Genomic DNA, 26,587 nt, shown 5'->3' on the forward strand with positions numbered 1-26,587 from the left:
CTGCATCATATGACATAAATGCACTGTGTTTTGAATACTGTTCAGAAGATATCTTCCTTCATGTTCATACTAACATATTTAGTTTGCCATTGCATGCTGATTAGAGCCTGAACAGTTATTTCACTGAACACTAAAACCTTTGTACATTTCTCTACTCTCAAAAGTCTGATCCGCTTTATAGTTCTTTAACTTTTGCACTAAAATGTTGCTGATACTACATTCTACTACTTTTTGATAATTATGTTTTTTGCACACTTTCTTCTGTGGAACATAAGAGAGAGATAGAGATATTTTCAGAGATGTCACATTGCTTTTTGTCCATATATTGGAAGTAAATGATCAAACCAAAACTGTTTGGTTAGTTAGTGTGTTTCACCCACAAATGAAAACTTTGTTATCATTTAATAGGTTGGATAGCTTAGTTGGTAATTCCTGAAACTCTTCACATTCACCCTACGTAGCTATCTTGATTAAGCAATGTCTAAAATTCTTTTTAGTCTAATCTTTTTGGTTGATCTAGTTAAACCAGTTTTAGTTAAACTAGTTCACCCAAAAATGACAATTCTGTCATCATTTACTCCCCCTCAAGTTGTTCCAAACCTGTGTGAATTTCTTTCTTCTGCTAAACACGCACACACACACACAAAGATATTTTGAAGAATGTCGGTAACCAAACAGTTGATGAACCCCATTGACTTTCTAAAGTATTTTTCCCATACTATGGAAGTTAATGTCAACTGTTTGGTTACCCATATTCTTCAAAATAAAGTAAATTACAACAAAATTTTTATTTTTGGTTAAACTATCCCTTTAACAGAACAGAACAGAATGATTCGTTCTCAGATCAAACTGATCCACTTCTCAAGTTCAACTCACTCAATGACTTAATCCAGTTACAGCTGCATCCGAAATTGCATACTTCCCTACTATATAGTATAGGTGAAAAACAGTATGTGACAAAAGTAGTATGTCTGAATTCAGTACTCATAAAAGAGTAGGCAAAAAGTACCCGGATGATCTAATTTGGCCCGGTCCCAAATGGCACCCTAAAACCCACGGTCTTCCTCTGAGTCCACACTTTCGTGACGTAATGCCACTTTGACTGCTGGGTAGAAGTAATCTGTGTAACTCGCAGACTTGCGGGCTCAGCAGAAGTGTGCATCGAGCGCATAGGGGCCACAAAAGGGGCACTTGCGAGCACCCTTCTAAATTGATGAATGGGACACCCTACAGTCTCGTGGACTTAACGGACACGTGCAAAAGAGTCCACAAGACCTAAAGTGCACATGAAGTGTGCCATTTGGGATGCAGCCTTCTTCTGGCGAGATGGACACTTTACTATCCCATGAGGCCACAGGAGACGATTTGTGAATGGCAGTGAAGCATAGGTCACATGATAATGACAGCATGGCAAATGTAGTACGTCCAGATAAAATTCATACTACACACACTCACACTATATAGAACATACTTTTTTTAGATGTTGTGAAGTAATTACTAATTCAAAATAAGTACCTACCTCAAGAGAGTATGTGATTTCAGACACAGCCACACTGGTCAACAACCTGGAAGTGAACATTATCAGTAAATAATGACTTACATCTTGGTCTGTTCCTCACATAAAGTTATCATATGTGAATATCATATTTTAATTTAAGGTGAACAATTACTTTAAAGTCTGTTCCTGTGTAAGCTTTCCTGTTGATAAAAAGCTGAAGAATAATCTACTGGCTGGCTATTTAAGAACATTTAAATAATTTGTTAATTTTACTGGGGTAAAGGGGTGGTTGGTCTGGTCTTATCTACTGGACAAAAGCATTTAAACATGGTATGAGCAGCACTCAAGTCTTTTCCAGTTCATTTCCTTATATAGTCTGCCACTATTTCAGTGCTGATAAGCCTTATCACACACTCTGACATGTCAGTATAAAAGCCCAACAGGGGCTCTTACAACACATTTCCCAGCTTTTCCCATCTCCACTCTCAATATCGGCATTATGGCCCCGAAAAAAGTTGAACCCAAGAAACCAGAGCCTAAAAAACCAGAGCCAAAGAAAGAAGAAGCCCCAGCTCCTGCCCCGGTTCCAGAGACACCCAAAGAGCCCGAGCTGGACCTGAAGAGTATCCCGCTGGAATTTACCGCTGACCAGATTGAAGAGTTCAAGGATGCCTTCACTCTCTTTGACGAGACACCAACGGGCGAGATGAAGATAAGGTATGCCCAGTGTGGAGAAGTGATGAGGGCCCTGGGTCACAACCCTACAAATGCTGATGTGCTGACTGTGCTGGGGAAGCCCAAGGCTGAAGAAATGAATGCCAAATACCTGGACTTTGAGACATTTCTGCCCATGCTGCAGCATATCTCAAGAGCTAAAGACCAGGGGACATTTGAGGACTTTGTTGAGGGTCTGAGAGTCTTTGACAAAGAAGGAAATGGAACAGTGATGGGTGCTGAGCTCCGTCATGTCTTGGCAACACTTGGGGAGAAAATGACAGAAGATGAGGTGGACCGTCTGATGGCTGGACAAGAAGACGCCAACGGCTGCATTAACTACACGTCCTTCATCAAGCACATCCTCTCTGGGTGAGCTGAAGCTACAAAGATTGCCGAATGAAATTGGAACTCTAAATGGCAACTGTCAAAACACTGGAAAGAAAATATGTCTTGTCTGTATGTCTTGGAAAGCATCAAATAAAAACCATCCAAATTTTGTTTCGTCTGTGATTTTTTTTGTTCTGTTAATCTTGTTGTGATGTCAAACTCAGATGTGTATAGAGAAGGAAGTTACTGATTTAACTACTGGATCTCTTAAAAATAAAGGTGCCAGCAAAGAGCAAAAAAAAAAAAAAAAAAAAAGTTTTTCCAATGATGCCATTTAAGAAGTATTTTTTCTTAGTTTTCTATAGGCAACCTTATGCAACTGTTAGGCCTACCTCGAATTTGATTGGCTGCGTGGCGTTCCAGGAACACTGATATCTAAGTCTAACAATGGGATGCTGTTTTTATCAGACTGCTCATCTGTTTTTTTTTTTCTCCACATGACATACAGAAAAAAACCTAGATGTTGTGGTCATGAATTAAGAATTCTTAATTTGATTAATTTGTTCCCTCATTTTAGATAAATCGTGGCCACATTGTACAAATTTGTTGCCGCTTTTTAATTTTGTGAAATTGTTTAGTTAAATTCAAAATGCAGTAAACAGTATAACTATTTACTCTACAAACCAGTGTTTTTAACTATGACAGTTCATTAAAATAATAGCGTAAGAAATACCAGTTTGAAGCAGCATAACAAACTGTTTTGTACAGCTAAAAATAACTGAAAGCAGGTGACACCAGAAGCCTTTTAAGTTACAAATCGCCGCATACAATTAAAAATATCCTTAGTCCCCAAGGTTTACAATGGTTGTGAATGGGGGTCTGCTATTTTGAAGTAAAAAATAATGCATCCATCCATAAAAAAAGGTAATCCATACGACTCCAGGGGGTTAATAAAGGTCTTCTGAAGGGAAGCGATGCGTTTTTGTAAGATAAATATCCATATTTAAAACTGTATAAATTCAAATAACAAGCTTCCGGCGGACGACCATACGCAGAATAAATAATAATTTATTTTCATTATTGTGTTAACTATCCCTTTAATGGAGCCTTTTCACGTTTCCGGGGTTCTAAGAAGTGCATGTTGTCATAGTTAGGTAAACTTAGTAGTGAACAGGAGACAAATACATTTCTTTTTTCTTTTTGGTAAAAGGTAGGCTAATATAACACAAAGTACAGTGTTATAAATGTATTTTCGTTTTCGTTTAATGACAGCGATTATGCTGTGCATTATGACTGTGCATTATGCTGCCTTCATGTGCTCTCAGAATTATGGTAAATACAGGTTTCCTAGGTAAAAAATAAAGGAGGAGGGAGGGTCTAGCTAGCCTCTGTTTTGTTTGACAACACTTCGAACGTCAACAGGAAGTTACATCCACCCAGGATCGCTTTTTGACTTCCGGCTTGTATTTCCACAGCGATCTTGTATTTATGAATGAACTGCTCATTTTAAAATCTTCCCGGTCTACTGACATTTGTTAAGACATCTGCTTTAAACATAACAATCCTCATGATAACTTTCATTGACTCTACAGCAGGTAAATCCACTTCACCAGAAAATAAGGTCTATAGCACGTGAATGCAGCATAGTGGTGGGGAGTTTCCTGCAAGTTACGTCATTAAACCAGTAGGTGGCGAAAAGTCTTTACGAGTGAGTCATTGAATCTTCACCGATTCATTCGACAGGTGACTGCTTTTATGAATGAGTCACTGAATCAAAAGACACGGATTCACAAGTCACCGCTGTTGGGGATGCAATTAGCCTTTCGCCGAGCCCCGCCCCCCTTAGTTACTGTTGCTTTGTCCGACAAGCCGTGGCGCTGTCACTCCACACGCAGTGAAAAATACATCGCGGAACAAAGAGGATACTGACCACACATCGACAGACAAGACAGAGCAGGTTAGTTATGATATTAAACAAAGTCCTCGCTTTCAAACCGTGTAGTTATTAAAGAAATTCAAACAATAAAAACCGTTTTGTTGCTCTTTAATGTGTCGTGACCTTGGTCGTGACAGATTGCTGTAGATCCTCAGCTCAACCGCTCGTAAAAACCGATCATCTCTTCCTATTAGTCCATGAACATGAGAATGAATGTTGTTTCAAACGCGGAAAGACGTCAATACACACCATTTTTCAGGTTTAACTCCACCGAGGTTAATCTTTTAACTACTGGCTGCTTTGTCGGACAAAATGGCGGATGCGGCGTTCTGATTGGTTAGATCGCTTGTCAATCAAACTCCCGGCGAAAGGTCAAATTGTGGATTTGTTTGGAAATATTCCATTGTCGGAGCGAAAACAGACAAAGTAGCTAACTGGCACTGTTGTGTTTCAAAGGTAAGTAAAGCAATATTAACGTCTTTTTAAACCGTTGTATAAAAACAAGATCACAGTCGCTATGGTGCTGTTAGTAAATATTAGCACGGCTGTGTATGTGTTTGTCATAGTGTATCACCAACCGATTTTCGGAAAACATTAAACATTGCTTTGTTATATTGCTTAATTTTATGATATAACTGAATGCGAAAACCTTTTTATAGTCCAAAAAATATTTTTCCACTACAAAAAAACCTTAACCGAAGGTTAGCTTCCCATATTCCCACTCTTAAATAACTGTACTCATCCAGAGTGACTAAAAGGGTTGGCAAAATCACTCTGGACCCCTCACATTCAGCCACTTCCTCCTGTTAACTGTTGCCGTCTGTCTAGCTCTGAGCACCAGAACAGAAATTTTTTTTTCCTCAAGCCATCTACCTCATGAACAGTTAAAAGCCCCCACCTGGCAATAGACGTGTGTAATACACAACACTATATTAATACATACATATATTTATTTAGCATACAATATTCACATTCCCTTGTATTGTGTAACATAGGCCTACCTGTATTGTGTTTTTTTTTTTAAATATATATATATATATATATATTGGCTATTTATTTTTATTCACTTTATTCAAAAAAGCTTTTATTCATAGTTTTATATTTATCTGTCTTGTCGCTGTCATTCTGTCTGTGCACTAGAAGCTTCTGTCACCAAGACAAATTCCAAAGCATATTTGGCAATAAAGCTCATTCAGATTTGTGATTCTTAGTTTATAACAGTTACTTTGAAGTCAAATATGATCAAACTTGTGGACGTTGATTAGGTAGTATCAGCACAATTATGGCTGTTTCTGCTATTGATTATACTCCTGTGCATAATGGTTATGGTCTATTTGAAGAGCAGCACCGTGTGATTAATTTTTGCAATCTTATTTTCTTTCAGATGATACATATCAAATTTATAAAATGCAGACCATCAGCATACATCCTCAAACAGGCACCCTAGGCTGTTCTGGGCCCTGCATTTAATTTCACTGTAATTAAAGTTAGGACATAGTGACTATAACATTGATTGGCTAAGCAGGGTACATGTTGTACTTGAATCCGTATAGATCAGTGTGTAATACTCCTGGGAAGTGGAAGTGTGGGGGGGAGTGGGTTATATTACTAACTTTATGAGCGATAAAGAAGGCAGATTTTGTGGCTTTGAACCTCAAAAAAATACCTGAGCCCTTTCCCTTGTGGTTGTCACGCATCTTGTTCTTGTAAATCCACCTTTTCCTCATTATATTGATGCTGTGAAAATAAACACAAGCCGTTCATATTATAAAATTATGTTTGGCGGGATTCCTCCACAGTCTTCCCATATCTGACATTTTTGTGATGTTCTCTGCATAACTACATTCTTCATGATCTATAACTGCATTTAATGAGTAATTTAGATGCTTAGAAGTTTCGCCAATAATTAAATGCTCGTGAATCCATGAGATTCGCTTTTCGTGCGATTTATATCTGTTTGCAGTTATGATGGCAGCTTACCAACCCCCTTTTGCTTGCAGCTTTGGCAGCTTGAAGCTCACTGGATTTTCCCCATCTATGCTCAATCAGGAGAGCAAAAACAGAACCGCAGGTAAGTCCAAGGAAGGATTTTATTTCATTGTTTATGAGAGGAGAGTTTGCTTATGGTGACAGGTAATGCCCTGGCAGGCCCGGTTGACACCACATCTGTACTTCCCCTCTGTTACATCCCAAACAAACCCAGGAAAAGCAGCCACCCATCAATCAGATACTCATTCCTGTCACCACACACATTATGTCTATCAGGCATGTGTCCTTTTCCATTTTCATATGCCACATCTCTCATGTTAAATATCCTGTGAGTCATTTGGTCTAATTCGCTTCTAGGTGGCCAGTTTTCCAAAGTGTGAGACGAAACCTCGAAGTTTGATTCTTGTTTGTCGAATAGTTTGGATGAAATAGTTTGTCTTTTTGATAAGCCTCTCAGGTTTGAACAGCAGAGTTTGATCATCTAGGTTCGACCATCGGTCCAAAAGTGATTCTGTCACACACAAAGGCTGTTTTCTTTGGCTGGACTGAGCTATAACCGGCTTTGTCTCTTTTCATCCCAAAGAGACAAAGTATGTTTTATTTTAGAGATGTGTATGGTTGTTTTTATACGTTCTTTCAGGACATAAAGACCACTGACAAAGATAACAGTTTTAGCTGAGTTCAGATCCAAAGACAACGTCTGACCAACTAATGACTCTTTTTGTGAGTGTATGTGGATATAGGTTCACATTGGGACGTACATATGGCAGAAGAGTTTAAGTTCACAAGAAACCTATGGACATGAAACTGTAGTCGATTCTGGGGGGCGTTTGGCACATGATCAAAGAATTGTAGCCTTGAAGACTGAGCTCGAGCATCTTTATTATCTCAAACAACAGTTTATTATTCATTAATGTCCAGACGTATATTTTATTCTTTCGGAGCGCACGGGTTCACTGAGAAATAACAAAAGAATCCTTTAGCAGAGACCTCTCACAGGCGAGACGTTCTCCTCAGACGGCCCGAAGAGAGACAGAAGGTGATAGGCTTACATTCAACACAGTGCAAATATCATCCTAAATGTCAGAGAACTAAGAGTGCTAAGGAAGACTGATCTCTGAAGCTTACATTGGGAGAGGGACTTCAAAAAGATATAAGGTATAAGGTATTTAAAAAAAAAAAAAAAGAAGAGTCTTCTTTTCTAGTCTTCAGTCTTTATTTTATAACATAAATATATATATATATATATATATATATATATATATATATATATATATACACTGCTTGTTGTTCTTAAATCTTATTCAGCAAAAATGCATTAAATTTGTTTTGATTAAACTGATCAAAAATGACAGTAAAGATAAATTCTATTTCAAATAAATGCTGTTCTTTTGAACTTGCTATTCATCAAAGAATACTGAAAATGTATCACAGTTTCCACAAAGATATTAAGCAGCACAACTGTTTTCAACATTGATAATAAGAAATGTAATTAGAATATGCAAATCAGCATATTAGAATTATATTTGAAGGATCATGTGACAATGAAGACTGAAGTAATGGCAGCTTTGCCGTTGTAATGTATTAAAACAGTTATTGTAAAATTTTGATTAAATGCAGACTTGGTGATCATAATAATAAAAATATAAATGTATAAACAAAAATATATAATAAAGAATCTCTCTCTCTTCATTTTATATATATATATATATATATAATGATGAGAGAGAAAGCTTGCATGGAATCAGAGCCTCCTTTGTCTTATAAATGTCTTATATATTAAATTATATATATTAAATTTATATATAATGTCAAAAGTCATTTATAAGAGCTCTATGTTTTTAAATGTCAAATATATACACCTCCTTAGTCTCTTTAAAATAAATGCCTTTTGGGCCCCTTTTTACTGAGAAAACGAGGAGAGGATGTTCCCAGCCTACCTTAATCAGTACCATTGAGGTGTCTCAGTGCACAAGCCCTCAGATCTGCACTGAATCTTCTTCACTGATGGGGGATGGGTCAGTGAGAGATGACATCATCGGCTGGAGTTGTGTGCTGTGTTTGTGTGTTGCAGAGATTTTGCAGTCTTGTAAGAAGGACGAAATTGTTCTAATGACCACGTGAGGACTGACTTGCAGCCACATTCGACTATTAGTATTATGATACAAAAAAGAACAAACACCCATTTACACTTTGAAAACGCACATATTCGTTGTTAAAATTGATGTGGTGGCATGTGATATCACTAGGGGGCATTACTGCCCCAACACTTACTGTATATATGTAAGCTCTTGGCAGATGCTTTTTTATAAAAGCAATATAGAGCAGAATACAGCATGTGTGATATTAGCCTAAACCAGTAGCTAGCGAAGTACAGCACTAAGGTTGATCCTCAAAAAGAAGCTAAAATGTCAGTGTTGCACTACCAGACAATTACTTGTTAGATCATCACTAGGGGGCATCAATATCAAAATATTTCTTTCTCTGTATCTACATAACATCTGGGATTGCAGACGATATCCATTGTGTAACTTGTCAGTAATCATACATTCACATGTTCTACATTAGTTTAGCCATCTGGCCACCAGAATCAAAATTATTGAACTAAGATGCTCAGTCAGGCTGGACTACAACGTCTTCAGTGCATTACCATCATAATTTACAGTTTCCTAGCAGGCCAACCTGGTCATGACCTACATATATCTGCTGTCATGTATATGGAACCTGCTAGGACTCATTGTATCATGATTGAGAAGCTATATTCAAACCCTGAAGAAATTATGGCCAGCCAATTGATAAAAGCCACAGAGCATAATGAATCAAGCATTTGAAGGCAGCACAGAGTGATGGTGGAAGTTAGTCAGATTTGGAGGCTAGTGTTGCTCCTGTGGGGAGATGAGCGGTTCGGCAGGCTGACTTTATGCACAATGACATGGCCACAGGAACCTGCCAGAGTCCATTAAAATCTTCCCCAGTCAGGTGTCTCCTCTGCTTCTCTATACACGTTCCTCCAGCTCACCGCCAATGCACTCTGCTCCCAGAACAATCGATATGTTAGGTTACCGTTCAGGATGGAACAGGTTGCTCTAGCCTGCTGTGCCATTTCAGCAGGTTTGGGTGGGGGTCAAAGTCAGTTCGTAAACAGATATGATGGTGCAGCTGCTTTCTTGAGCTTCTTGCGCTTGAGGGAAAAGAGAATGATGGATAAACAAGCTTTGCTTTATACTAAAGTTTGTTGAATCTTTTTTGCGTAACGTATTTGGCAGTTTTAAGCACCTCCGATGCAGATTCAGTGGCAGTTTTAGCTTTTTTGTAGAGTAATTCATCACTTTTTATTTGATCAGGGACCCCACCTACAGTAAATGCCAGCTGAATATGGTTATTTGGATATAGTTTAGTGAATTAATGTTCAAAGGAGATCGAGAACAGATCACAGTGTTTATTTTACCCCCTAAGCCAAACCATATGTGGACTTCCAGTTAAGTAGGTGTTGTATCCTCTATGACATAACATCCCACACAAGCAGCGCCAGATTGATAACTTACTATGATGTTGTAGAAGCAGTCCAGAGAGAGGTTAGTGAAAAACCTTGCAACTCAATATTGAGGGACTTTTAAACTAAAACTATGAATTAGTTTAAAGGGAGAGTTCACCCAAAAATGAAAATTCTGTCATTAATTACTCCCCTCCATGTTGTTCTAAACCTGTAAGACTTCTGTTCTTCTTTGGAACACAAATGAAGATCTTTTTGATGAAATCTGAGAGCTTTCTCTCCCTCTATAGACAGCTACTCAACTACCACTTTGTCGCAACAAAAAGTTCATAAAGACATTGTAAAACTAATCCATATGAATTGATCCAAATTAATTTTCTGAAGAGACTTGATCGATTTTTATGAAAAGATTTAATCGATTGATGAAAAGATTTAATTTAGTCTTTTATTCACATATAAACATTTATAAGCGAACATAAAAGCTCAACCAAACTTGAATGACGCGTAAGAACAAACCTCTTCTGGGAGCGCAAACGTGCTGCATAACACATGACAATGAACCTCATTGGTTCTCGCACGCGTCAAGCAAATATGCTTGAGCTTCCGTTTACCACAACTGATGTCTGAGTTGATGAATGTTTACATGTGAATAAAAGCCTAAATTCATACTGTTCATAAAGTGATCATCATCACGTAGCTGTCTATGGAGGGACAGAAAACTCTCAGATTTTATTAAAAAGATCTTCATTTGTGTTCTGAAGATGAACGAAACTCTTACAGGTTTGGAACGACATGAGGGTGAGTAATTAAAAAACTTTCATTTTTTGGGTGAACCAGCACTTTAAGATAATTTTTAATGAAATCTGGGAGATTGAACCTCCATTGAAAGCCTGATCCACCAAAGTGCTTCAAAAAGTCGTTTGAAGAGGCATGATCACTTTATATTATGAACATACTTAGAATTTAAGATTTTATTCACATATTTATTCAACAATGCACATACACGCAAGCAAGACCTCAAACGTGCTTGCTTGATGCAAGAACCAAAGGTATTTTCTTGCCTGTCATGCAAGCATGTTTGAGCTTGATGTGCTCTGTATGTGCGTTTATCAAAGTTTATATGTGAAGAAATTCCTAAATATAATCTTTTCATAACATAAATGTCTTTTTTTGAACCGTCAGTGTTTAGTGTAATGGACTTTCAGTGGAGGCACAGAAATCTCTCAGGGATTATTCAAAATAATAACAGGTACTTGTTTTAAAGATGATCAAAATTCTTATAGGTTTGTAATGACATGAGAGTGAGTAGTTTTTGGTTAAACTAACATAATGTTTGAATTAGCACACATTCCAAAAAGCTGAGCAATGTTTTCTAGCCGACAGCTGGCCAGAAAGTTTAGCATGCTAAGAGCTTTTAAGAATCTAATTAATGTAGATGTCAGTCATCCTATCAGATGTGTTAGTTTTGTAATTCAATATTTTTTACGTTCCTTCTAACAAGTTGTTATTCTGTCCCAAGGTCTAATATCTGTTCTTTGTACTTCCTACTAATTATTACATATAACTATATCAAGTTTTAACATGGACAAGGAAATACAGCTTCTAAAAAATCAATGTTCTCTGTCTTGTTGTTTATTTAGTTTCATATTTCAGTGTCTGTCAGATTTTTTTTTTTTCTTTTTTGACAAGCAGGAAACCAATAACATAGTAGGTGTGGTAACCACATCAAAATTTGTAGGATGTTGATGGGATTAGAAAACTAAGACGACTGGAAAAACAAACTATTTGCAGATAGTATATTGGAAACAATTCACAATTGATAAACAAATACATATATGGATGATATTGCTCAAATTTTGTTTTCCTTACTGAATTTGAATGCAACACTCATAACATGCAACCCTGTTAAGTTGTTAAGCCAAGAGTGGAATGTTTACTAAAGCAGCTAGAAAAAATGTCACTTTTAGCCGCTTGTAGGGATTTAGTCTGCATTGGCATTACAATACTTTGAAGACCTTGTTTTGGTCAGTGGCTTCAGGGTGTGGGAGAGGGGAACCCCTGTTTTCATGCATTTGTTTTGAACGTTAAAGGTGGGCAGGGCCAGAAAGCATTGATTTGAAAATGAGACGTCCCATGTCAAACCTCATGTCTGAGCGGAAGGTAATGGGGGTATGGAAAGAGAAGGGGCCTACACGGAGGAGTGGGGCACAGGGGTCAGTATTCTGGAAAAACACATGAGGGGGTTGTTTGAAGTGGGTGGTCTCATGAGAACGCCTGGCAAATTAGAATGCAATCTAGGAGTAACTATGGATACAACAACACATTGCTGGAATACGCACTGGAGAAACATTGACAACAACACACACTCTACAGTCCAGTGACTTTCTCTGGGTGTGGTTAAATGGAAGTTTTAATCCATGAAATGAAAATTTCATACCATATTCAACAAAATATAGAAGCTGAATATGAGGAGGCCTGTAGGATAAAGATTATGATAATCTATGACCATCTGATGTAACATATTTCAGTTTTGGACTTTAGAAAACAGAACAAAGTTTTGTGACAAAGATTCCTTTACATGATACATTCACTATGAATTTTGCAGGCAGCCTGTAATTTTATATAGTATGACATTTAAAAGAAAAAGGCCCAGAATAGATGATAAGAAGATTTAATTAATTGAAGAGTCAAGTAACATTAGTGAATCATATTTGATGGCATTTGTTCACTGCTATGACATTAATTATATCAAAGAGTGTACTCTGTGGATGGTTTAAAATATGACGGGCTCTTGTACTCAAAGTTTGAAAATCATTGCTGTTGCCCACACAAAGCCATAATTAAAATTACTGCACACTAAAAAGACAACTATCAATTTGAAGAGGTCAACTTGAATAGATGTATGATGTATAAGGTCTCTGGAAGACTGGAGGAGGGGATTTGGTGCATCTTGGGAGGTTGGAGATGGAATTAGGTGGAGGGTTGGGGCTGTCACCACAAGATTGAGTAACTTTAAAAAAAACATTGATTTCACATCTTAAAAGAATAGTTCATGTAAAAATGAAAATTCTGTCATCATTTACTCATTGTTTACATGTATTACTTACTTGCTTCTGTAAAAACATGAAAGAATATATTTTGAAGACTTGTTCTGTTTTTGGCTATACATGAAAGTCAATGCGGTCCAAAACAGCATTGTAATGGCAAACAATTTTGACAATTTTCTTTACTGAAATATCTTTAGTTTTCCGCAGAATAAAGTAAATACATTTTTTTTTTGAATGACATAAGGGTGAGTAAATGATTAAAGAATTTACCTTTTTTTTTTTTGAACGAACTATCTGTTTAACAGCTGGGGTAAATACCCTAAGCATCAAATGTATAGAACAATGTAGAAGCTGAAACAATGGAAAATGGCAGTCATCAGACCTTACAGCTGTAGATAATCACATAATGAATACAGATACTAGCATGAAAATGTCAGTGGAATTTGAACAAGCATGATGTATCACAATTTGGAATACACAAACAACATAATACAGGGATGCACAAACAATCTGGAGGAGTAGAAGGGAACTGAAATGCAGTTTGCGGTAAAATTAATTCATTTATTGATGTCAACCTCAACCCATTGACTTTTTCAGCATCATGAACAATACCTTCAGGAGGAGTGAGGGAGATCATTGATTGACCTCTATCAGGGTGGATAAGCTATGATCTCTATATCCTCTCACTCACATCTGTCAGACATTGTCTCCCGCTGTTTATATGGTAGCAGATTTAATTTTCCCCTAGAATAATCTTGTGATTTTAATTGAAAAGGATTTGAGTCATTTTTTTATGATATTTGTTTGTGAGAACATTATATGGAGCATGTTTACAGATCATGTTGTTGACGCAGACACAGTGAGGCAACTAGAGCACCAAAGGATTAATCTGATCAGTTGTCCATTGAAATAGGTTAAAGTTGTTCTTTTATGGCAGTCTGGGAGCATCTTGTTCTCTCTTATACTGCATTTGGCTGAGGACACTAGTTGTGTGTCTCCTGTAAAAGAGCAGTCTGTCCCTTGAGCTCATTCATCAATTGATCAGTTGGCAGACTGAGCTCTTTCATCAGTTTGAAAGACGGCTATATGAATCCTCTTTATTTCTCTATTCACTCCCCCACTGTCTTGAAATGCAATACACAAATTAAAGACAAAGAACATTCCTTTATAAAAACCTCCATCTTCATCAGCAAAATTACAGTAGTAGGTGGGAAGACCAATATTGTGTTCATTCTGTCCTTCTTACCTCTATTCAATACATCATTACATAATGCAGATACTGTATTACTGTGACTCACTTCTAACTGGTCTTCCCACTCAATTGCTTCAAATAATACAATACGTCAAAAACTGAGTTACTTAAAAGTCAGCAAATCACTCCCATCCCTGCTTAAAAGACCTGTATGAATTTCCTGACTGGTTCAGACTCAAGGCTGCTTGTTTTTTGGTCTAACTGGCGGATTAGCATAGCCATGCTATTCACCAACAAAATCTTTAACATGTATCATGATGGTTGACTTGCTCGTTAAGTGTTTTAACCACTCCAGCATCTTATTCTGAACAACAAAAAATCCAAAGCACAACATATGCTGGTCTTTTCACCAGAGATGCTCTGCCAATTCCTCTGGCTTATCGCATACAGTACAAAATTCTAATTGCAATTTTTAAAGCCCTTCATGGTCCTGCACCGCAGTATCTAGCAGATCTACTCTCCTGCTCAGACACTTAATTCCTCCGGAGCCAATTTATTAACGGTTCAAGATTGTCCTCCATGGGTGGTAGGTCTTTCAGTGGCCCCTAGACACTGGAATTCTCTTTTGAATTTAATCTCATTATGCTTTTTTTTTTTTTTTTTTTTTTTTATCTCTTTTTTTTTTTTTTATATTCTTGGTTTTTCAGTTTTTTCTTGGTTTGATGTCATTTGAAGGGTTTTTGAAATGCATTGTTTTATTATTATTATTATTATTATTAGTAGTAGTAGTAGTAGTAGTAGTAGTAGTATTTGTGAAATAAACACAATAATAATAATAATAATAATAATAATAATAATAATTATTATTATTATTATTATTATTATGCATTCTTAAAAATGCTTATCCTCTGTAGTGCCCCGAGATTGATGGAGCCTATCCCTGTGTCTTGGTCAACATGTAAGGATGACCAGTTAATAATAATAATAATCATAAATATTAATAATAACAATTACAGAATCAGTGAAGAAATAACAATAAAAACAATTGGCTATAGAAATAAAAAGCATTTTTCATTTGTATGCAACAATTTAAGCAAAAACTGGTGGTGTAAATCTGAAGATTAGAGGTAGTCATAAACAGAATGAGGAGGTTAAAGCTGTGAGGACTAAGTAAAGGGAGCAGAGGAGAAGGAACGGAGGGGATTTAAAGGTGAAGGTAGTAGCAGGGGTAAGAGTGTAACAGTATCTCTTTCCTCAGCAGGCACAAATGTTTCTTCACATTGCTGTGTTTGGGCTGCAGAGCTGAGATCCGCCTGTCTGCGAAGGGGAAACTGTTTATTTGAATTAAATGTCATTCCTGGGGTTCCATATGGAACTGGTATATCCTTCATTTTTATGTGGTCTGTTTGATTTGAGAAATCAGGAGCTGTCCTGCACTGTGCTCAGGCTGGAGGCTTAGGTTAAGGTCTTTACAGTTTCCTATAGGTACACTTTCCAGACCACAGGGGGGAACTAACTTTGTGTAAATTGGCCGAGGTCCATCATGCCGTCTTCTTAGGGTTGGAGAAACAGACAAAGTCTGTGCTGCTTTCTAAAAGGACCACTTGTTTGTTGCGTTTGAGTATGACCCTCATTAATACCGGCCACTTAAGTTCTCGTGGATTCTGTGTGAGCTACCTGGACCCCGACTTTAAAACAACATGGTTTCAGATTTTAAAAGTCTAGTTTCCATTCAGCAAATAAATATATTACTAAAGCACCAATGTTATGGAGAGATACTACTGTACAGCTCCTGTTTTTACTTCTTGGTTCATTGTCTGAGAGAAAGAGCTTCAGATCTGGTAGAAAGATCAGATTCACACTTCCAAAAATAGATGACTGACAATAATAATAATAATAATAATAATAATAATAAAAACACTAACATTTTGATTTGTTTCTCTTAGCATGTAAAAGTTTGTGTAACTGCATTTTATAGGTTTATTGTTGTCTATGTGATACTTCTCATTACTTCAGGCTTACTCTGCAGTTCTGAGTTAAAAAGAACAGTATGATTCAGTAAATGCAGACCATCATTGCTAAACCCAATTTTCATGTCAATATAAAATAGCTCTTTGAGTGAATTAGATGTACAATTAGGTTTTATACTGATGCCATTGCAATGGTAAGTAGGCAAAAAATGTAGCTATGTAGAGATGGAAAACATCAAGAATTTAAGGATTTTGTTTTCTATTCAATTCCTCTTAATGATTACGGTTCCTTAAAGTCAGCATGGAACGGAAGTTGTGATAGTCTTTTTCCTTATTGTGAAGTGAAACAGCTTCAGGAATGAGAAAAAATGGAGGACTTGACTTAATTTTGTTTTTTGTAAGACTTACTTGTGTAAGAAGTTGGGTGTTGCTAACTAAATGGAGGCAGATATTAATGCCAGTTTGCAGTCAGATGTGGAGGATGTTCAGTCCCACCCTCCACTGAGACATATGTCATGAAGAGAACTATGAAAGCTTTCTTAGTTTTTTTTTTTTCTCAAAATTTGCATGATAACCTCTCAAGTTATAAATAAAGTCACAATTGTGTATTATAAAGTCTAGTTTTTTTTCTTTATAAAGTCAGAATTGCAAGATAAAAACTCAGGATTTTGAGAAAAAAGTCAGAATTGCAAGAAATAAAGGCAGAATTTCGAGATAAAATCTAGCAATTGTGAGAAAAAAAGTCAGAATGGCGAGATGTAAACTTCTTATTTCTTGCAATTACAAGTTTATATCCCACAATTCTGAGTCTGACTTTTATAGCTTGCAGTTGCAAGTTTAAAGGTGCCCTAGAATTAAAAATTGAATTTATCTTGGCATAGTTAAATAACAAGAGTTCAGTACATGGAAATGACATACAGTGAGTCTCAAACACTGTTGTTTCCTCCTTCTTATATAAATCTCATTTGTTTAAAAGACCTCCGACGAACAGGCGAATCTCAACATAACACCGACTGTTACGTAACAGTCGGGATCATTAATATGTACGCCCCCAATATTTGCATATGCCATCTCATGTTCAAGCATTAGGCAGCCAGTATTAACGTCTTGATGTGCACAGCTGAATCATCAGACTAGGTAAGCAAGCAAGGAAAACAGCGAAAAATGGCAGATGGAGCAATAATAACTGACATGATCCATGATATCATGATATTTTTAGTGATATTTCTAAATTGTCTTTCTAAATGTTTCGTTGGCATGTTGCTAATGCACTGTTAAATGTGGTTAAAGTTACCATCTTTTCTTACTGTATTCACGGAGACAAGACTGTCGTTATTTTCAATTTTTAAACACTTGCAGTCTGTATAATTCATAAACACAACTTTCTGTTTTCACAACATTCTTTATAAATCTCTCCAACAGTGTGTAATGTTAGCTTTAGCCACGGAGCACCATCAAACTCATTCAGAATCAAATGTAAACATCCAAATAAACACTGTACTTATGCGATTAGACATGCTGCATGACGAACACTTTGTAAAGATCCATTTTGAGGGTTATATTAGCTGTGTAAACTTTGTTTATGCTGTTTAAGGCAAGCGCGAGCTCCGTGGGCGGGGAGCATGAGCATTTAAAGGGGCCGCAGCTTAAATCGGCTCATATTTAATGATGCCCCAAAATAAAAATAAAAAATAAAAAAAATTTTGAGCTGAAACTTCACAGACACATTCAGGGGACACCTTAAACTTATATTCTTAGACTTAGTTCTACGGCACCTTTAAATACTATTGCAATTCTGAAAAAAAAAAAAAAAGAATTGCGAAATGTAAACTCACATTTATCCTTTAAATGTTTATTCTGTGGCGGAAACAAGCTTCTATTGAGCGCAGATGTCATTTTGAGGGGGAGGAGAGGTTAACGTTTTTGATTAAAGATTACGAGTTTTGAAGTAAAAAAAAAAGATGTGCATGGATAAATCCTTTTATAATAACACTGCAACATTCTGTAAAAAAAAAAAAAAAAATTGTCAATTTTGATATCATGGTGACTTTAATGATTAATTCAGATTAATTCACTAACCGTTCCAACTGATTCATAAGCGTTTTTGATTTACTAAAAAGAACCAACTCATAAGACTCCTCTATTTGTGATTCAGACTGCCCTGGTCGCTCTGCATGTTTTTTGATTGATAGAACTGGCTCTTGGGTCTTTTGTTGCATCATTGGAAGAATGCATGTTAACATAACCAAATGTCATGAATGTCATTTGGTCAGTGTATTTTATTTTACCTGTTCTCAATACCTGCACAACTACTGTATTTGTAAAATGACACAACTGATTTTTAAATCTAATTGATTCTGTTACACTTCACAAACCAGTGAACTGGCTCTAAATCTGGTGACTGTTTTCTATTCAATTCCTCTTAATGACTACGGTTCCTTAAATTCAGCATGGAACGGAAGTTGTGATAGTCTTTTTCCCCCCTTTTTGTGAAGTGAAACGGACACAACTGATTTTTAACCCTCTGGAGTCTGAGGCTGATTTGGGGCCTGGAGAAGTTTTGACATGCTCTGACATTTGTGCTTTTTTCAGTTGTTCATAAACATATAAATGACAAAAGTGTCATTACACTGTATTCAGCACAAACTAGGCTACAATAATATGTGAGGAACATGTATGTACATGTTTGTGTTTTTGAAGGAATAATGTTTATGCATGGTTACTGAAAAAACAAAAAACTTAAGTCACTGAAATAAGGCCAAAATAAGTATATTAAATCTGTGTTCACAAGACTTTTGGGTATTGGAGGTTGTAGACTAGAGTTTTTGCTTCAAAATTATGTAAAAATTATGCTGCCTACTCCTTCATATAAAACAATATATTGATTTAGTTTTTGTAAGACACTTTTTGCCAAGAAACACAGTATGCGTGGAGGCGTGAATCACCACTGAAAAATGGGCCATTCTCACCTGAGAAGACAAAAGAATTGGATAGTAATGAGCTGAAATGACTTGCATATTAATGAGGCATTTCAGTCAGGTAGGCTGTGAAAAAAACATTCTGTGATGTCTCAAGCTCATCATAATATATGAAACATACAGAAAAATATTATTACAATATAAAGTAATGGTTTTATATTATACTTTAAAATATAATGTATTTCTGTGATGCAAAGAGTCTGAATATAGGCTTTTAGTTTAAAAGCATGCACATTTGGAGAAATATTGGATTCTCATATGCTTATGTAAATTTTCTATACAGAGAAGTTATATTTATTAAATATTCATTGTCATTACTATGAGCGCTGGTGTTTTCAATTCATCCTTGAAGTCAGAGGGCGCTCTCTGTGCATTTTTAGTCCACAAATTCATCTAAAAGAAGAAGAGGCTATTCCATGAATGGAGTTTCCAATTCATACTGCAGCCGGAGGGCGCTAAAGAAACAAAAACTCATCTAAAATTCATCTGTAGAAGAAAAGAAAACAGGAACTAACTGCATGTCTTCTAGAGCTCCCTAACCATGACTTTTACATCCAGATAAACACTTTTCAAGACAATAAATACACGATTGAGACGATGAATGCATGTATTGCCTCTGAATTTGCGTCTGAATAGCGCTGGCTCCGTGGGCGTGGCCGCATTAGCAGATAATGAGCTGAATCACGGACTTCTGACATGGCTCTCTTTTCATACAGATTACATAAACACAGAAGGTTTGTTTTCGATTTGACTTACATGATTTAAAACCTGACATTTTAACGTTTTTTTAGACATAAGTTTAACTTTTCTGTGATTAGTATTCACTAAGTTACAGTTCATTTTCTGAGAACTATCAGATTGGACTTCGTTCAGAGGGAGAGGAGAAATCACGCATCATGTTAGTTTTCTTTATTTTACAAAAAGCACAACATTGTGTTTTTACTCTGAGTGTACACAAATAAAAGAAGATATTCTATAGTTTCAATTGATATATTACTTATGTCTCTATGACAAGAAATGACAGAGTATTTTAAGTCTGTTTTGCTGCAATGTGAAAAAAATCCTGCAAAACGCGCCGGCGCGTTTTCAGACCTCAGAGTGTTAAATCTAATTGATTCTGTTACACTCCACAAACCAGTGAACTGGCTCCAAATCTGACGACTTTTGAATGTAGCCTAAAAGTCGATGTAGAACATAGGCATAGGCTGTTGTTTTGCAAGACTTGTCCATTTTTAAATCCTATAAACTGAGCGATGAAAACTGGTTTCATCGGCCTGTGCACTAATATACAATTGCATGTGTTGCCATCAGACCACTGGGAAGCATTTCCTTGTCCTTGACCCAGTTCTTAAAAGTATGCACCTCTTGCCTCAAGGAGCTCCTTTTTGTTATCTTCTTCGTCCAGATTGTTTTATCATTCTCTGATGTTCCGTCAGTCCAGGAGAGAGATGAAAAGACTGCATGATTGATGAATGAGAGGTATTGACTGCTGCTCATGATGGCTAGACGTCAGCCTCTTTGACAGGCTAATGTATAGTAATAATGTACTTTAAAGAGAACAGTCAAAACGAGCAGGAGGCTAAGAGTAAAAAGTTTATAGCCATATGAAAACAAGGAAGACCATTTTTTGTAGTTTCATGGTTTGTGAAGAAAAGTTCCCCAGGGTATTACTTGCGTAGAAGATACATAAACCTGTGCATCAAGCATATGTGCGCACCTGTGCTCCCCTACACCGTAGATCAAAACCAGGATAAATCTGGAACTAACAATTATGCATGAATTATGTAAACTACAGGAATGCAGTTTTTTATTTGCATTAGGAACTTTATGTGCAATGTTAACATCTTCTGTGTCAGTAGCTCTCAACAGTTTTTTTTTTCTCTCTTTACAATTTATATATAAATATAATTTATATGAAAATAAGTTAAAAAAAAATATGTTTGGGATCAGTGAGATGCATTATATTGATCAGTGCTTCAAGTGTCTGCTGTTACTTTATACTCATTTATACTTATACTTTATACTCTATACCTTCTCTTGCATGACAGAGAACTGCAGTGGCTTCCTACTCCAATGCATGTTATTATTCGAGATGCAACCATTTCGAGATGCAACCGAGATGCATCGTTTTACTATGGATAGAGCAAAAATATAATTTATCATTTCACTGCTTTCTGGCCGTGCACTCCAATGGTCCAAAACCATCTAGGAACAAGCAGGACCTGTCACTCAGACTTTGGATGCCTTTCTTACATACTTCAAAGAGGTATTTGATCAAACTACTACTTCACTCTCTGTGCATGACCAGTTGTTTCATCTTAAACAGGGAAAATCATCTGTGTCTGCACAGGTGGCAACCTATTATGATATCATACTTGAATTCACTGAGCTCCTGAGAGCGACCCATTCTTTCACAAATGTTTGTAGAAGCAGTCTTCCAGCTTTTTCTTTGTGGCCAAGAAGGGCGGAGGCTTGCGGCCGTGTATTGATTATCGAGCCCTCAACAAAACTCAAGCATATGGTGCTATACAAATATCACCTTCCTATGGTTCCAACGGCGCTTGAGATGCTGAGAGGTGCTTCCATTTTTACCAAGTTGGGCCTGCGCAGCGCGTATAACCTCATCCGGGTACGGAGGGGGGACAAATGGAAGACCGCCTTCATCAGGACACTATGAATATCGGGTCATGCTGTATGGGCTAGCCAACTCATCCTCCGTGTTCCAGGCCTTCATGAATGAGGTTTTTCGGGAGTACCTACATCATTTTGTGATCATTTACATTAGGGCTGGGCGATATATCGCATGCGATTGTCACGCGCATTTTGTCAGTAAAGCCGGTTCCCTGATTACCGCTAAATCGCCATCACCTGCTTTCAAATGGAGCGGCATTTAATAGACAGAGCCGTAGTTCACTGACAAGCCACGCAATATCGCGTTCATTATTGAAGGTGATTCATCTGCGATACGAACGCGATATTGCGTGGCTTGTCAGTGAACTACGGCTCTGTCTATTAAATGCCGCTCCATCCCATACCAGACGCTCCACCAGACAAAAAAAACAAAAAAAAAACAAAAACACAAACTCAGGAGGGAAGTGGACAGGAGGAGGATAAGGGGGAGGGATGGCGGGCCAGGTCCAGAGTCCCCAACTGAAGGCCAGGGGGAGCCAGAGGAACAGACCATGGGGGCTCCCTGAAGGTCGGGGTCCTGGCTGAATGCCAGGGCGGCGCTGGAGGAACTGACCAAGCGGGCGCTGGCAGGTCTGGAGTCCTGGCTGATTGCCAGGGCGGCGCTGGAGGAACTGACCAAGCGGGTTCCCGCAGGTCTGGATTCCTGGCTGATTGCCAGGGCGGCACTGGAGGAACTGACCAGGCGGGTTTCAGCGGTTCAAACGGCCTGGGCAGTGGCGGCAGGGTAGAAGGCTTGGATGGCGGTGGCAGGACAGAAGGCTTGGATGGCGGCGGCCGCAGGGCTGGCGGCCTGGGCGGCAGCAGCAGGGCTGGCGGCGGCAAGGCCGGCGGCCTGGGCGTCGGCGAAAGGGCAGATGGCCTGGGCGGCGGCAGGACAGACCAATGGTGCTCCGTGGCCGTATCAGGGAGAGCGGGCAGCTCGGTGACGGCCTCCGTGGTCGTATCAAGGAGAGTGGGCTGCTCTGGGATGGCAGCGGGCTGGGGCTGCTCTGGGACGGCAGAAGGCTCGGGCTGCTCTGGGATGGCAGCGGGCTCGGGCTGCTCTGGCGGTGCCGTCAGGGCAGGGCGCTTAGTTGGCGCCGGCAGGGCAGGGCGCTTGGGAAAACAAAGAACCACCTCTAGAGTGGTCTCCAGGCCTTGAAGGATGGAGGCAGCCCTTCTCCTCCCTTTCCTCCTCTTATGAGGGTGAGGCGGTGGCTCTGTGCCTACCTCATCTATAGGCACCGAAGTGGACTCCCTGGCTGGAGCGGACTCCCTGGCTGGAGCGGACTCACTGGGTGGAGTGGACTCATTGGTTGGAGCGGACTCTGGAGTGGACTCACTGACTGGAGTGGACTCCCTGACTGGAGCGGGTTCTGGTGTGGACTCTCTGACTGGAGCGGACTCCCTGGCTGGAGCGGGCTCTGGAGTGGACTCCCTGGCTGGAGCGGGCTCTGGAGTGGACTCACTGGCTGGAGCGGGCTCTGGAGTGGACTCACTGGCTGGAGCGGGCTCTGGAGTGGACTCACTGGCTGGAGCGGGCTCTGGAGTGGACTCACTGGCTGGAGCGGGCTCTGGAGTGGACTCACTGGCTGGAGCGGGCTCTGGAGTGGACTCACTGGCTGGAGCGGATGCTGGAGCGGACTCACTGACTGGAGCGGGCTCTGGAGCGGACTCACTGGCTGGAGAGGCCTCTGGGCCTTGAAGGACGAAGGAAGCCTTCTTCCTTCTCCTCCTCCTCCTCCCTTTACCTGGGTGAAGCAGAGGCTCAGTGCCCACCTCCTCTGTGACTTCTGGAACGGATTCACGGGCTGGAGCATGCACACTGGACTCATTAGTTGGGGCGTGTTGTGGTTGACCTGGTGCGGCCTTACTACTCCGATGTTGGAGATAGTGGACGAACCCCCAAAAGTCCAGGTCTCCCAGTCTATCCATCTCCCACAGAGGTAATGAGTTATCCAGACAATTATTCAAAAGGTCCATTAAGGCAGCATCATTATATCCCAGCCCTACCGCCAGGGTCCAAAACAATTGAGCACCTCAGGGTGGTTAAGTTTTCTAGGTGAGCCATCCGTTCCTTCACAGTAGTCGGAGGTGTGATATGGATCCCCATCCTGCTGGATCTTTAGGTTAGTTTTCTGTCACGTTACAAACACGGAGACAAGAGACAGATCCAAGTGCAAGGGGTTGTTTTTAATGAGTAATCCAAAAATCATGAGTCCAAAAACAGGCAAGGGTCAAAATCCAGTAAAGCAGTCCATACAAAACAAGCACAAGAAAAACAAGAAAACACACAATGAAACCGGTGATCTGAACTGAAAACTCCATGACTAAAGCAAAAACAAACAGGGTATAAATAGACAGACACTGATGAGGAAACACAAAACAGCTGGGTGTAATGGGATAATTGTCCGGGAAGTGTGTTATGGGTAATGAAGTCCAAGGGGTGAAAACAAGAGTCCGGGATGGAGTGCCCTCTAGTGGCTGATAGGGCACTCTCACTAGTGATCATGACACGCACACAGTACACAGCATAAATGAGTACACTCCCTCTGAACAAATACAAAAGATGTATTTTCTTTATGATCACTAATACAATTCATGGCAAGATGGCAAAACTAAAATGTATTAAACATATACATAATAAAAACTGAGAAATATATGTCAGTAATAGCCATAAAATAAGTAAATTAGCCAATTTTGTTTGAATTAATGATTGCAGAAATGAGTACACCCTAGATTTAATTCAACAAATGTATAATATTCTAGTACTTAGTATGTCCTCCATAATTTTGAATATACTGCTCTGACCCTTCTTGCCACGGAGTGTACAATTTCATGACAAATTGTCACATCTGTCCTGTTTAACTCCTAGATGATGAGCTCCTTAAATGCACTGATCTTTAATGGGGAGTGCTGCTCAGTTTGTCTCTACAGAATCCCCCACAGGCGCTCAAGAGTGTTAAGATTGAGTGCAATACATGTCGACAGAAGGTTTTTCAGCTTAGGAGAATGCATATCCTCATTGTCATGTTGAAAAAATTCCCAACAATAAAGGGAATGAGGAAAGGATTACATCTTCTGTTTCAAGTTTGTGTATGAAATTACACGGTGGTGTGAAAATTCATGAATTGATAAAGCATTGATAAAGCACAACTCCCTCACACCTTCAGCACTCATACACCCCTATATAAGAGCTTTACTACCACTTAACTTTACTGTGGGAACCAGGCACTTCTCACTGTACTCCTCGTCTAGCATCAGCATTACATTTTAGATGCAGTTAGATCCAAAATGATTGATTTGGTCTCATGAGACCAGAGCATTAATTCCCAGAATCTATATTTTGTAAATAAGGGCTTTGGAAATAGCTAACTGACTTTATTGTGCTTTGGCTACAGTAGGTTATTCCAGTGAGAACAACAACCATGCATGTCATTTCTACAGGCAAGCTGCATCTTACTCTGTGACATAAACAGTCACTCTTTTCATAGCTTTTGCTGGCTCTGAGACACTCGCTTGGTATTTCTCCTGCTCTTTGTCTAGCAAAAAATATCCCTCATCACTAAATGAAAGCTTAAAATGATGGCCTTATTATTTCAGGGACCTTGTCACAAGTCCATTGTTTTTGAATTTCTGTGTTACTTTTGCTATATTTTCACACTTAAAACAATGATTTGGTAATCTTCTTGTACCACTGTCCTCTTTTGTGCTAAGAAATAAGTCTCCTGACGGTTCTCTCCCAAGTGGTTCCATTGTTCTCATCATTAAGACTGAGAATGATTCAGTGGGCTATAGAACACTTTTAATTGTCAAGAAATGACTTCTCTTTAAATGTTTTGGTTCAACATAACTACCTGTTGATCAAACATTGCCTTAAACTTACACCAGAAATGTTTTATTTCGTTTTATTTAGTACTTTTTAGGAGGGTGTACTCATTTTTGCTACACAACATTTTATCACCTTGATAAGAAAATCTTATTTTCCTGAATAATTTTGGCATGCTTCTTTGGAAATTAAGCAGATTTGCTGAAACATTATATCTCTAAAGAACCCTAACATGTCTTCTAAGTAATTGATTAATTGCTGACTTTCAGAAGTTTCAGAGGGGGTGTACTTATTTATGCTGTGCACTGTGAGTGTGTGTATACACACACACACACATACATATATATATATATATATATATATATATATATATATATATATATATATATATGTGTATATGTGTGTATATATATATATATATATATATATATATATATATAAATATACATACATACATACATACATACATACATACATACAGGTGCTGTTCATATAATTAGAATGTTCTTTTTTTTATTGTAAATTATTTTTAAAAGTGAAACTTTCATATATTCTAGATTTCCTACATGTAAAGTAAAACATTTCAAAAAAAATTTTATTTTTTATTTTTTTATTTTTATTTTGATGATTAGAGTGTACAGCTCATGAAAGTCCAAAATCCAGTATCTCAAAATATTAGAATATTTCCTAAGATCAATCAAAAAATGGATTTGCAAAACAGAGAAGTTCAAGTTCTTTAAAGTATGTTCATTTGTGCACTCAATACTTGGTCAGCAGCACATATTACAGCAAATGACTTGCTCCTAACACAAATTACAGCATCAGTGAAGTGTGGCATGGAAGTGATCAGCCTGTGGTACTGCTGAGGCACTATTGAGCCTTCAGATCATCTGTATATTGTTGGATTGACTGTTTCTCAGCTTTCTCTTGAAAATATACCG

At 38.3% G+C, this 26,587-nt stretch overlaps 2 protein-coding genes across 3 annotated transcripts in view; both read left to right on the forward strand.

Moving 5' to 3' along the window:
* The first annotated feature begins 1,644 nt into the window (after window positions 1–1,644).
* Window positions 1,645–2,712, forward strand: cmlc1 (cardiac myosin light chain-1). The gene has a single exon (XM_048189426.1). It carries the CDS (start codon window positions 1,998–2,000, stop codon window positions 2,586–2,588), a length of 591 nt encoding a protein of 196 aa, XP_048045383.1. The 5' UTR covers window positions 1,645–1,997; the 3' UTR covers window positions 2,589–2,712.
* Window positions 2,713–4,306: 1,594 nt separating this feature from the next.
* The window catches only part of pappab (pregnancy-associated plasma protein A, pappalysin 1b), a 137,892-nt gene continuing 115,611 nt past the window's right edge, over window positions 4,307–26,587 (forward strand). The window contains exons 1-2 of one of the 2 annotated variants that reach the window (XM_048189431.1): window positions 4,307–4,499; window positions 6,479–6,549. In XM_048189431.1, the coding sequence (XP_048045388.1) occupies window positions 6,516–6,549 (34 nt within the window). In that variant the 5' untranslated portion in view covers window positions 4,307–4,499; window positions 6,479–6,515. Of the gene's footprint in view, window positions 4,500–4,849; window positions 4,935–6,478; window positions 6,550–26,587 lie in introns of those variants that run through there. The other variant, XM_048189432.1, reaches the window with a different exon arrangement.

The sequence above is a fragment of the Megalobrama amblycephala genome, linkage group LG4 (genome assembly GCF_018812025.1).
Source record: "Megalobrama amblycephala isolate DHTTF-2021 linkage group LG4, ASM1881202v1, whole genome shotgun sequence".
Lineage (NCBI taxonomy): Eukaryota > Metazoa > Chordata > Actinopteri > Cypriniformes > Xenocyprididae > Megalobrama > Megalobrama amblycephala.